Genomic DNA, 13,118 nt, shown 5'->3' on the forward strand with positions numbered 1-13,118 from the left:
GAGCCCATAGATGAATTTTTTTAGTCTGCAAACCATTGACTTTGGATTTCCTAATTCAAAGTTCTCTGGTTGCTCCATGTAAATGGTTTCAATAATGTCTCCATTGAGAAAAGCCGTCTTAACATCCATCTGATGTAACTCTAAGTCAAAATGTGCTACCAGTACCATAATAATTCTAAAAGAGTCATTCGAAGAAACTGGAGAGAAAGTCTTTTTATAATCTATGTCTTCCTTTTGAGTGAAACCTTTTGCAACAAGACGTACTTTATATCTTTCAATGTTGCCTTTTGAATCTTTTTTGGTTTTAAATATTCATTTACAGCCAATATGTTTCTTTCCTGCAGGCAACTCAACTAGATCCCAAACGCCATTGTCACTCATGGATTTAATCTCATCTTGCATAGTCTTAATCCATTTATCTACCTTAGAACTTTTCATTGCCTGTTGGAAATTGATAGGATCATTTTCTGTAAGGCCAATGCTATCCTCATGTTCTTGAAGAAATACAATATAATCATCTGGTATTGCACTTCTTCTTTCTCTAGTGGATCTTCTTAATGACACTTCTTGAGTATGTTGAGGTTGATCTATAGGAAAGGGTGATGTGTCCTCAATGTTGTCTTGAGAGGTAATGACATCAAGCGTTGGAACTTCATCTTGAGTGTCATTATCTAAAACTACTTTACTGACAATTGTAGCTAAAGTAACCACATCATTCCTGATAGTAGCATTTTCTTCTTCAAAGACAATATCTTTACTTTTTTTTCTCCCCTCAAACTCAATATTCTCAAGAAATCGAGCATTTCTCGTCTTGAAAAAGGTTCTTGTAGTGGGATTATTGAACTTAAAGCCCCGACAACACTTAACATACCCAACAAAGTAGCAACTTATGGTTCTTGAGACCAGTTTCTTTTCATTTGGCTTATAAGGCCTTGCTTCTGTTAGACATCCCCAAATATGTAAATGCCTTAGGCTGGGTCTTTTTCCTGTCCACAACTCATATGGGGTTTTGTTTACTGCTTTGCTAGGCACTGTGTTAAGTATGTACACTACGATTTTAATGCTTCTCCCCAAAGAGACTCTGGCAAAGAAGAATGAGTAATCATACTTCTTACCATATCTTTAAGAGTCCTATTTCGCCTCTCAGCAACTCTATTCATGCTATGTTTCCCAGGCATCGTGTATTGAGGAACTATGCCACATTGTTCAAGGAAAAGCGCTAAGGGTCCTCGACGTTGTTCACCTGATCCATCGTATCGACCATAATATTCTCCTCTATGGTCAGATCTGATGGTTTTAATCTTCCTGTTAAGTTGAAGTTCAACTTCTACTTTAAAAGATTTGAATATGTCCAGAGCTTGAGATTTCTCATGAATTAAATATAGGTAGCAGTATCTTGAATAATCGTCGATGAACGTGATAAAATACTGTTGTCCATTCCATGAAGCCGTAGGGAATGATCCACATATGTCAGTATGTATCAGTTTTAGGACTTTAGCTCTTTCAGCACCTATATTCCTCTTGTTTGTTTCTTTTCCTTTAATACAATTAACACAAACCTGAAGATTTGTTAGGTCAAGTGAATCAAGAATTCCTTCATCCACAAGTCTCTTAATTCTAGTGTTAGAAATATGTCCTAATCATTTGTGCCATGATGTACCAGAATTTTCATTTAATTTTCGCTTTGTACCGCGTGATGAAACATGTAAGGTTTCATTATCAAAAGGAACATTATTAAGCATATATAAATTATCAATCAATGAACCAGTACCAATAATATTTGAATTATGCAAAAGACTTAGTTTGTTATTTCCAAATGAACAAGAATAACCAAATTTGTCCAATGAAGAAACAAAAATTAAATTCCATCTAAATGATGGAACAACAAAAGTTTCAAACAAATCCAAATGAAAACCAGTTCCTAAAGATAATCTAAATGTTCCTATTGCTTCTACTTTTGCCCTATTGTCGTCAGCCATGTAGATGAAAGCCTCAGCATCACTTGACAGTTGGCTCCAAATGCAACCCTGCATAGATACACTTATGTGAGTAGTAGCACCTGAATCTACCCACCATGTATGCATAGGTACAAAAGCTAGATTAATCTCAGAACAAACAAGGGAGAGAAACATACCCTTCTTCAATAGCCATACAACATATTTGGCACACTGTTTTTTCATGTGCCTAGTCTTCTTACAGAAGAAACAAGCAGGTCCTGAATCTTGTTTCTTTTCCTTTTTCTACTTAGAAGATTCCGTAGTATTATTCACTCTCTCTTTACACTCTTTGAGGTAGAAGCCATGTGAAAACTTTTTGTCTTCTCTCGATGCATCCTCTCTTCCTCTTGAACATAGTGAGAGATTAGCTCATTCAGAGACCATTGATCCTTTTGAGTGTTGTAACTCACCCTGAAGTGGCTATACTCTGCTGGAAGAGAGTTCAAAACCAAATGCACTAAAAAGTCTTCAGAAACTTCCAACTTCAGTGCCTTAAGTTTGGTTGCAATATTTGACATTTGCATTATGTATTTCCTTATGTTTCCTTTACCAACGTATCTTGAAGAGGCGAGTTTTGCCATAAGGGTACTCGCCTCTGCCTTATCGTTTTTGGTAAAGTACTGCTTCATTTCCTTTAGAAAGCCTTTGGCATTCGTTCCTTCAACAATAGAGCCTCTAAATGTTTCTGGAATTGAGCGCTTCATGATCATTAGACACATGCCATTAGACCTATCCCACTTCTCAATTTCAACCTTATTAGGATTTTCCTCAGTTGAAGTAGGACGGTCTACCCTTAATTCAAGGTCTAAATCCATACACCCAAGTACTATCTGGATGTCTTCTTTCCAGTTCTAGGCCCATTCAGTTTATGAATGTTGTTGACTTGAGTGGACATATTATCAGAATTAGCAACCTTAACTGTATAAAGAGCACAAGCTCAATATAGTAAGTAATGTCACATAGATATATATAAATATTCATGACATTCTAAATAAACTTTATGAGGACAAGTGAGATACTTAATGCAACATTTACATTCAGTTTTTGGACAAAAAATGTTAATTTAATAGTGATACTCTCAGTACAATAATAAAACATTAATAACTCATTCATTTTAGATGATATCCTTCCTTTGGGCCGACTAACAACTTCAAGGACACAACCTTATGTTATCCATATTTATTATTGCATGTGTGTTTGTTGTTTGGCCAAATTGCAACCTTCCTTTGGGCCAATCACAATCCGCATAAGCAACAAATATACTACATCTAAGAACTTTAAATGTTCCAATTCGTAGAATAGAGACTACTTTGGTAGTATATTTCACACATCAAAACATTCAAAGAAATTAGAAAATTGTGCTAATAGTCAACATTTAATTAACACAATTTAAAAAGGGAAAAAATAAACAGTCCTCCATACCTTTTATGCCTAAAATATTTATAACAGATTATAAATATATAAAATACTAATAAAAAACAGAAAAAAAATAAATAACCTTAAGTTGCAGTGGGCTTGCCCACTGCAACAATTGTCTTTATGTGCTAGGGTAAAACCCTAGCACAGTAGCCTTATGCGGCTGAGTGCCGCAAACTTTATTTGTTTTTTTTTTTAAATAATGGATTCTTCAAATGCATCACTTCACGCCAATTTATTTTTTTTTAATTTTTAAACGGTAACTAATTTGATTATGGTATGATCATTGATAAAATTAGGAAGAACATATATCTTAACCTTTATCAAATCAATCGACAATCAATTCAAACAATTTTCAAATTAAATAATTTGAAATTGTCAGATCAATCCAAATAGTTCTAATAATTCAGATTTCATGCTGTTTCATAATAAATTTAACTAAGGAAACAACCAACAAATTTATTCATGAACAATTAAATATTTAGCAAACAACCATGCAAAAGTAAGTTCTGTACCACTTGTTAGAAAACAAAAACTTTAATATAGTATCTATGCATGAGAGTAGGCTAAAGAACTATAAGTTATTTCGAATTACATGAATCCATGAGTAGAGATTCGAAATTCCTGTAGCAATATCTGCATGGTTTGGGTCTTCCTCAACTATGCAACTTTAGACCAAAGATGGGCAATACTCTGTATTAGATGAGGAATAGAACACTAGAGGAGCATAGTATATTGGGGACCATAACCCTGTATTTATAAGTTGATTCTAGGGTTTTCCATAATCCCCTAGGATCAACGAGCTGGTATCAGCAGGCCACACCACATATAGGAAGTTTATGCGCCCTAATTAGACCACTTATTTTTCTCATGAATAGTAGATTTAATTATCATAAATTATTACCCATTTAATGGAATTAATTAAATTAATTCCAACTAAAAATTAATTTTCATGTAAAATTTTTAATTTTAATTTAATATTTGAGAGAGTAAGAAACAAGAAATCGGCAGTAAACACATTTTGTTTGTTTTTTGAATAAGAAAGAAAGAACAAAAAGAAAAAATAAAGTTAACAAATACAATCCTATTTTTCGTATTCAAATATAAGGAACAAGAAATAGAAAACATAAAATAAGAAACTATAAAAAAAGAAAATGTCTAACAACCAAAAACAAACAGGAACGTAACCAAACTTAATTTTACTTCCTAAGTTTTAAATTTGATTCATATACTTGACTGATAAATTTCAGCAAATCACAAATTGTCACATAATAATGATAAAATTATATGTCATTAAATTGAGGCCAATTAAGTAATGTCATATGTTATTTTTGGGCATTTAAATTTGATCAATCAAATTATGTTATGACCATATGATGACATAATTTGGTATAATAAGATTGCCGCACATATGACATAAATTGATCTAATCAAAATTCACCACGTCTATTTGATGACATAAGCTGACCCATTGAATTATGCCACGTGGTAATGGACCTAAAATTAGATGGGTCCAAACCCACCTAAGGTCCATGAAAGACTCTAGAAATAGAGGGGTTCATTCACCATCTAATTTATGGATCAAAATCCTCTCTACAAAAAAGGATTAAAATCCCTCCACCCTTTGAAGATCAAAGAAAAGTCAAATCATCAACCATCAAGATCAATAAGCTGCCAGAGGCCGATCAAGATCATCATCAAGCAAGAGGTCGATCAAGATCATTATCAAGCAAGAGGCCGATCTAAATCAACAAGCCACCAAGAGGCCGATATAGATCAACAAGACGTCAAGAGGCCGATCCAGATCAACAAGTCAACAATTCAAGGGAAAGAATCCGAGGATAAATATTAGAGATTGTATGAACCCCAAATATCAATACAAATTGTATTTAATCCACGAAATATAATTTCTCCGAAAATTTCGTGTGAACACTTACCTTACAAACTCTTTTAAAGTTATAAAAAATATGACCATTTATGGCGACATATTATGTCTAGATTATCAACTTTATGAGAGATTAAATGTGAAAGTTAATTAGAGTGGAATGATAATTATTATGATTGATCCAATGATAAATGAAAAATATAAAAGAGTTATGGAGAAATGGATTCAAACCTTATAGTAGTTACCTACCTCAAGTTTACCACATATCCGGACAATAAAAAAGTTGAAGGATAAATTGATTTTGGGATAAATAAGTTATGTTTAAAAACTACGATTGAGATTTTGAAAGTTAATAACTAAAATAAAAAATAAATAAAACTTCAAAGGTCCAAATCATATTATATCTAAAGAAATTTATTGGAAATAAGACAAGAAAGACATAATATGATGTGTTCTTTATTTTAAAGAATCCAACTTTTGTTGGAAAAAGAATATTACATTGTTATTTACAGAGATTCCTTTTCCTATATGATTGTTTGTTATGATGAAAATATTCCAATTATTTCTTTCTATTTAAATATATATTTTCCAATGTTATTTTTTAGGTTTGATTTGGTAATATTTTTTTCTTTTTTTTTTGAATTGCATTGTTACTTTATTTTTTAGGGTTAATTTGGTAATCTTTTTTCTTGTTACTTTTTTTTTCTTTTTTAAGAAAGAAAAAAAATAGAATTATGTTTCGTACCTGTTCTGTTTTTTTTTCCTTTTTTTTAATTAAAAATAAGAAATAAGAATGTATTTGGTAATCACTTTTTTCTTTCAAAATTAAAATTAATGTTTTACATGAAAATTAATTTTAAAAAATAAAATGTTAAAAGTTCCTATGCTATATTTAATTATAAAGATTTATGGTGTACTTTATAAGTAAAATAATAATTTTATTTATGTTTTTGAAAGAAAAAAACTAGAAATAACAAAAGAAAAAAATTTGTTGTTTCCAAAATTTAATTTAGAAACTTTTCTGAATAATGAAGTACAAGAAATATAAACCTACCAAATATTTGTGCCGGTAAAAAATTAAAAATAATAAATAGGAATGTCGCCAAAACAACTTTTATACAAACTTAATGGGTCATCTTTGGCTAATTGTTTGGGTAGAATATAAGGACAACGACATGAATGATCAAAATTAATAAGGTATTTTAAAAAATGACCAACGTATCACATATGGCACAAATGACTAAGTGGAGATTTTTTTTTAGAATCCTAGATAATATTTTAGACAAATATACCCTTGTAACAAATTAGGTACATGTGCGAATTTTAAAGAACTAAAATATAGTTTAAAAATTAGATTAGCAAAAACATACCTTAATTGTAGGGAATCAATTGTAACTAATGGCCAGAGCGAGCAGCTCGATAATTGACATATAGGGTTGTTAGTCCCCCACATGTTGTGCTAAAAAAAATAATGAAAATGAAATTTAAACAACTAAAATGTAATTTAAAAATTGATGCTCGGTCTTTTGAAATCAAATTTTGAAAGTAGACAAATAAAAAAGTATTACAATTTTGTTAATGTAGATTCTAAAATTTAATAGTTTCTTCTAACCTATTAAAATTTAAAATTCCTAGGGAAGGAGAGGGTAGATATGATTAATGCATCCCAACCTATTATTGGAGGATTTTTTCCTATTTTTTCCATTCTTCTTTTTGCACTCTAGATTTCAAAACATAACTCTTTGTGATACAAAGAGCAGCTCCCATAAAAAAGTATTTGAAAAAGACTTTGGCGTCAACTTCGTAGGCTGTATATGTCGCTCAAGGATAATATTTGGTAAATATATATATACCAAAATTATAAAGTAACATATGTATATACAGTACCTTGATTCTTCTGAATCAACTTTGTTACAAAGGATGGAATGAGTACATATGACTCTTCGAATGATCCCATAATTAATTATAAGGCCTTCTTTCTTCCTTTCCATGCTTTGGAAAGCACATTTTTTTAGTGCAAAGTTGGATGGAAAAGAATGAATGTGAATTGGATCCATTACTTTGAATTTCTTCCATTAATGGTGAGTTGTAGTCAGTGCTCGTGCCACACTTCTATTTATGGGGTCAATGTTAGTATCTACAGTGATCTGTACTGGTGTCGTACTTCCATTTCTGGGGTCAATGGCAGTATCTACAGATACTTACACTAGTGTCTCACTCCTATGAGGTCAATGTCGGTATCTACAATGGCCTACAGTGGTGTCGTACTTCTACTTTTGGGGTTAATGTCAATACTTACAGTGGTGATGTCACACTCCCATTTTTGGGGTCAATATCCGTATCTACCGAGTCAGTATCCTCAACGATGCAACAATTGGTCCCCAATTCATTCTACAGAATAGTTAGAACCCTAGATGTGAATCAGATCTATTACTTCAAGTTCCTTGCATTTATAATGAAGTGTGGTTCGCACTAATGTCTCACTCCTATTAAGTCTTCGACTGGTTTTTCAGAGTCTCGGTGGGGAGGGGGTGGCCAGTTGCCTAATCCCCTCTTCTTCAACGGGATGAGTGTTTCCATTAAGTCTTCGACTGGTTTTTCAGAGTCTCTTATCTGTTTCTTGTGGTTTTTATTTTTCATTATGTTGTGTAAGGGTTCATGGATGAATATGAATGGTTTGTTAGTTGATTGGGTCGAAATAGTGTTGATGGGTTTGTAGCTCTTTTATCGACAAAGCTGGAGAGACTAGTCTCGTTGCAAAACTTTTGTTGAAGATGACCATTGGATGTGCTGCGATGCGGATTATGCTCAATCCAGCTTGGCGATCAGGGAACAACTTGATTGTTGCAAGTCTAGACAAAAATCTTGTTATGTTTACTTTTAATCATGAGAATGAAAGAAACAAAATTTTGAAGACAGGGTGTTGGTTTTTTACAAGACTAATGTAAAAGAATGCCAATATGGACCATGACTTTAGTTTCTGGGGAGGCAAAGAAATTTTGATTACCAAGAGTCAACCTCATCGCTGAAAGGTGATGATCTAAAGGAGTAGTTTCAGGTGGATCAGGATACCTTAATTGCAGATATCTGTACAATATAACAACGAAAATTCAGGGAGAAAGATCGAAAACTTTTGTTTCGAGCACTGTGCCACTCAAGGAAAGTAACGGAAAGTTAGAATTAATATTAAATGTTGTTTCGAAGGAAATCCTGCCTTTCAAGGATTGCTTAAGTGCTGTGAACAAAGAACCAGTGGAAGAATTTTTTCAGTGTTATAAGACATGTTTCCAAGGGACCCACAATTTTCGATTTTGAAAATTAAAAAAGAAAACGATAGCCTTCATCAATGGAAAAGGTATGCAAGACTGGGCCAAAAAACCTTTTCTGAAATCAAATTTGTCAAGGAGGCGGATCGAAAACTTTTCTGAACTCAGATTTTTCTACATGTGGCTTCAGTTGAAAAGTAAAGCTTCTTTGAGAGCAAATGTAGCCCAAGTTGCATTTCTCCCTTAATGAAAGTACCTTATTTTACTTTTAAAAAAATCCTATGAACTAATACGAAAGGAATGGACAAAAGAGTCAATATTGAGTTTACCTTCACCTTCCATATCTTTAAAATAATCTATTTTCATTTTCATTTTGAGAGAAATGGAACCAAAAGATTCTATGTTTGGGTGTGTGTGTTTCTTTTTTTTTTTTTTTTTTGAGATGTTGGATGTTTTTAATTAAGTTTAGGAATTTTGGTTTTTAATTAGGTTTACGAATTTTGGTGTTGAGTTTTAGTGACATGCGACAATCCAAGCGTATAGAGAAACGAGTCTCTAGCCACTCGAATCCGATCATATAGATGATTCAATTGAAAAGGAAAAATTAGATGGATTACCTTTTATTGTCAAATACCTTGACTAGACAAGTTATTCACTAAACTCGAGACAAAAACATCCACAGGTATGGTGGACCAAGCTTGAATGTTCCTCAGCAATGCACCCTAAGTTCAACCACACAAAGAAATACACTTAGGGTTTGCACTTGGAATAAGGGTGAAGAGAAAAGCTCTCAACTTCTGAATTAACTTCAAAAACTTGTCTTCAAAAGAGCACAAGCCAGCTATTTATGGCCAAAGCTATCCACCAATTTTAGGAAAAATAAGAACAATATAAAACCTAAAAACTAAATGAATTAAAACTATTCTCTAACCTCTTTTTCTAAATCGAAAATTTGCTCGCTGAAAAAGCCTAATAAAATAAAACAGTTAAATCTAAGCCAAATGTAAAAAATGTCTTCAAATCAAATCAGGAAATAATTTCCTTAATTGGTTAAGCATGGGCAGCACAAGCAAAGGTGTAGGTAGGCGGGCACGTTCGTAAGATCTAGTAGACATGGAGGTTGGTAGGCGCAAGCGGGCACGTGTGGTGTGGCTGGGCGTTGGCATTGGTGTTGCACGTTGCCAGGGGCATAGGCACGTGTGGGTAGGATGCAAGCAAGGGTACAAGTGTGCGGGCATGGTCGCTAGTTTCTGGTAGCAAGCAAAGGCTGTGGCTAGGGTTGACGTGCGGCTGGGCATGCACTCAGGTAGAGGCATGTGGATGAGCATGCACGTAGGCAGAGAGGTGCGCAAGTAAACATGGACGCACGACAAGGTGTGTGTTGCAGGTATGCATCAGGAGGCGCGAGGGGCTGCATGCTGGTGCAAACGTGAGGGTCGTGTCCTTGCAAGGTTTGTGAGCAGGGGTTGGGCGCGCTAGGTAGTCCATGCACATGGAGTATGCATGTCTTTCAAATATGGTCTATTTCTTGGTCCTCCTTCAAACTCCTTAATCCTTTTGGCTCTTGTTGGATCCTTTTAGCTTTTTATAATTGTTAAGATGTGCTCGTGAGTCTAATGAAGCTTCCTTTTTTTTAAAAGGTCTCTCTTTATGATCTTCCTCTTTATTGAAGTAAGCTGATTCTTGGATTTTTTAGCCAAATATGATCGGTCGTCTCCTCCTTAAACAAGATCGTCCTCGAATAGTTGGTTTGATCTCTTGAGAATCTTGGAGTCCTTGATCTTTCTTTTCTGATGAGCTAGCTTGTTGATTATTTTCTTCATCTTCAATCCTTCTTTGTAACATTGGTAACTTCTTGGGCATCTCCTCGAGTACCACCTCTTCGAATTCCTTTAAAAGCTCAACACAAACACTAGGCAAAGTAGCTTGGCGCTTTTGTGTTAGGAGATTATTGCCTTCATACAAATATAAAAAAAGTAATTAAGTTCCACGACTTTTTTATCTTTATTGGTAGACTTTCTCGTTTCTTCATTTTGAAGTCTAGTAACTTCCTTTTAATCGTCTTCCAATCTTATTTCCTCCAATTTCAAGTAATCAACATGCACTCCCTTTGGAGAAAGTGGTACCAAAGTGGTCTTCTTACCATTATAGTCAAAGGAATATTTATTTGGAAAACCATCAAAATTAAAGTTACTTTTCTATCATATTGTCACAGTCATCCTAGCAAGAAATCACTGGCATGCATAGACATAACATCACAAGTAATACCATCTTTGTACCTACCTATTGCAAAAGGAACTTGAACTTGCTATTAGATTCTCACATCACCATTATCATTTAACCATTGATAAAATGATGCTATTGATGTAAAAATTTGGCCTCTTGGGATCTCGTCAAACTTGCACCAATCTTCTACAATAAAGGGATCGACAAGATTTGCAAAACAGAATAGCACTAAGACCGGTGTGGCTCTTGCCACACGAGATCCGATGCTTAAGTTTGAACAGAGTAGTTGAGTATAAAATGTAGGGTCTTGTGAGCATACCTCTAGGGTTTGACTTACTTCCCTATTTATAGAAGTTGAATCCTAATCTCCCTAGGGTTTACAGAAGTTGAGCCCTAGTATCTTAAGGAGATCTGGACTTCTGGACCCATGTATTTTGTCGTGGATTTAATGTCAGATCAAGGGTCGAGATCAGGTGGGCATAAGAATCAAGGGGAGTCGAACTAGGGTTCATAAGAATCAAGTGCCACACCCTTGGTTGGATTTTCTGGAGAATCAGTCTTCCCAGAAGGGTGTATTGACTTGCCGGACACAATTGGGCAAGACAACACACAAGTCACACAGATAGCTGAGTTCGTTGTTATCGACGGTAGATCGGCCTACAAAGCCATTTTCGGGAGACCCATCATCCATTCATTCCAGGCTGTTCCCTCAACACTTCACCAAGTTCTGAAGTATTCAACTCCCCAAAGGGTGGGCACAGTCCAAGGAGAGCAGAAGACGTCAAGAGAGTGTTACGCCTCTGCATTGAAAGGGTCATCAGTATGTGCCCTCGAAAGACAAACCAAGTGGGACGAGCTGCAAAGATCTGAAACCGACCTGCCAAGAGAAAGGAAAAGGGAGTTCTCTGCACCAACAGAGGAGCTCGAGCTTGTTCCTTTGCTTAGTCCTGAAAAGCAAGCATAGGAACCAAGCTGGGGGCCGCTGATAGGGAAGAGTTGATCAACTTCCTCAGGTCCAACTCGGACGTTTTTGCGTGGTCCCACGAGGACATGTCAGGCGTAGACCCGAAGATCATGGTGCATCGCCTCAACATAGACCCATCATTCCGACCTGTAAAGCATAAGAGAAGACCTGTAAATAAGGAGAGAAGTGATGTAATTGTTGAGAAAGTTAACAAACTGTTGAAAGCTGAATATATAAGAGAAATTATGTATCCCGAGTGGCTCTCTAATGTTGTATTAGTTAAAACGTCTAATGGGAAGTGGAGAATGTGCGTAGATTTTACAAATTTAAACAAAGCATGCCCAAAAGACTGCTTTCCACTGCCGAGGATCGACCAGCTCGTAGACGCAACGGCCGGGCACGAGCTGCTCACCATCATGGATGGCTACTCTAGATACAACTAAATTAAAATGCATGTACCAGATCAAGATCACACCGCATTCATAACAGACCAAGGTCTGTACTACTATAAGGTTATGCCTTTCTGCCTAAAGAACGCGGGTGCGACCTACCAAAAAATGGTGAATAAGATGTTCGCCAAGCAGATCGGTCGGAATATGGAAGTGAATGTGGACGACATGCTTGTCAAGAGCAAGCAGCCAAAGTCGCATCTTTCCGATCTGAACGAAGCCTTCGAAGTTCTACGGAAGTATCAAATGAAGCTTAATCCGGCTAATTGTGCCTTCGGAGTCTCCTCGGGTAAGTTCCTCTGCTTCATGGTAAACAACCATGGAATCGAAGCTAACCTAGAGAAGATAAAGGCCGTGCTCGAGATGGAAGCACCTAAAACTCTTAAGCAGCTTCAATGCCTCAATATAAGGATTGCAACCCTAAATAGATTCGTCTCGAGGTCAACTGATAAGTGTCTTCCCTTCTTCAAAGTGTTAAGAAAAAAGGGACCATTCGAATGGACGACAGAGTGCAAGCAAGCCCTGGATCGATTGAAGACCTATCTCTGCTCGGCACCATTGCTCGCCAAGCCTTTGCAGGGAGACAAGCTCCACTTGTATCTGGCAGTATCTGATACTGCCGTCAGCTCGGCCCTAATCAAGCAGGAGGGAGTACGCCAAAGTCCAGTTTATTACGCAAGTAAGGCCATGACCGAAGCCGAGACCGGGTATCCGCAAATGGAAAAGCTGGCCCTTGCTTTGGTCACCTCGGCTCGAAGGCTTAAGCCGCATTTCCAAGCACACACCATTGTGGTGCTTACCAACTTGCCGCTGAAGAACATCTTCCACAAGCTAGAAACATCAGGACGCCTGATAAAATGGGCAATGGAGTTGAGTGAGTATGATATCCAGTTCGAGCCCAGAACTGCGTTGAAA

General features: G+C 35.8%; 1 protein-coding gene across 1 annotated transcript; it reads right to left on the minus strand.

The window, feature by feature from the left end:
- Positions 1-312: 312 nt before the first annotated feature.
- On the minus strand, positions 313-2,812 carry LOC148209581 (uncharacterized). The gene is made up of 4 exons (XM_088126917.1): positions 2,282-2,812; positions 1,916-2,240; positions 1,116-1,636; positions 313-843 (listed from the first exon to the last, which is right to left on the minus strand). Exons 1-4 carry the CDS (start codon positions 2,810-2,812, stop codon positions 313-315), a joined length of 1,908 nt encoding a protein of 635 aa, XP_087983043.1.
- Between the last annotated feature and the right edge of the window lie 10,306 nt (positions 2,813-13,118).

This window comes from Momordica charantia, assembly GCF_013281855.1.
Source record: "Momordica charantia cultivar OHB3-1 chromosome 8 unlocalized genomic scaffold, Mcharantia_2.0 BLBB01000008.1, whole genome shotgun sequence".
Lineage (NCBI taxonomy): Eukaryota > Viridiplantae > Streptophyta > Magnoliopsida > Cucurbitales > Cucurbitaceae > Momordica > Momordica charantia.

Coding starts and splice junctions, on each gene's coding strand:
- LOC148209581 (XM_088126917.1), bottom strand. CDS start 2,812: ATGGATTTAGACCTTGAATTAAGGGTAGACCGTCCTACTTCAACTGAG. Junction 2,241..2,281: donor TGGCTTCTACCTCAAAGAGT/GTAAAGAGAGAG, acceptor TCTTCTAAGTAG/AAAAAGGAAAAGAAACAAGA. Junction 844..1,115: donor ATAGGACTCTTAAAGATATG/GTAAGAAGTATG, acceptor CGGGGCTTTAAG/TTCAATAATCCCACTACAAG.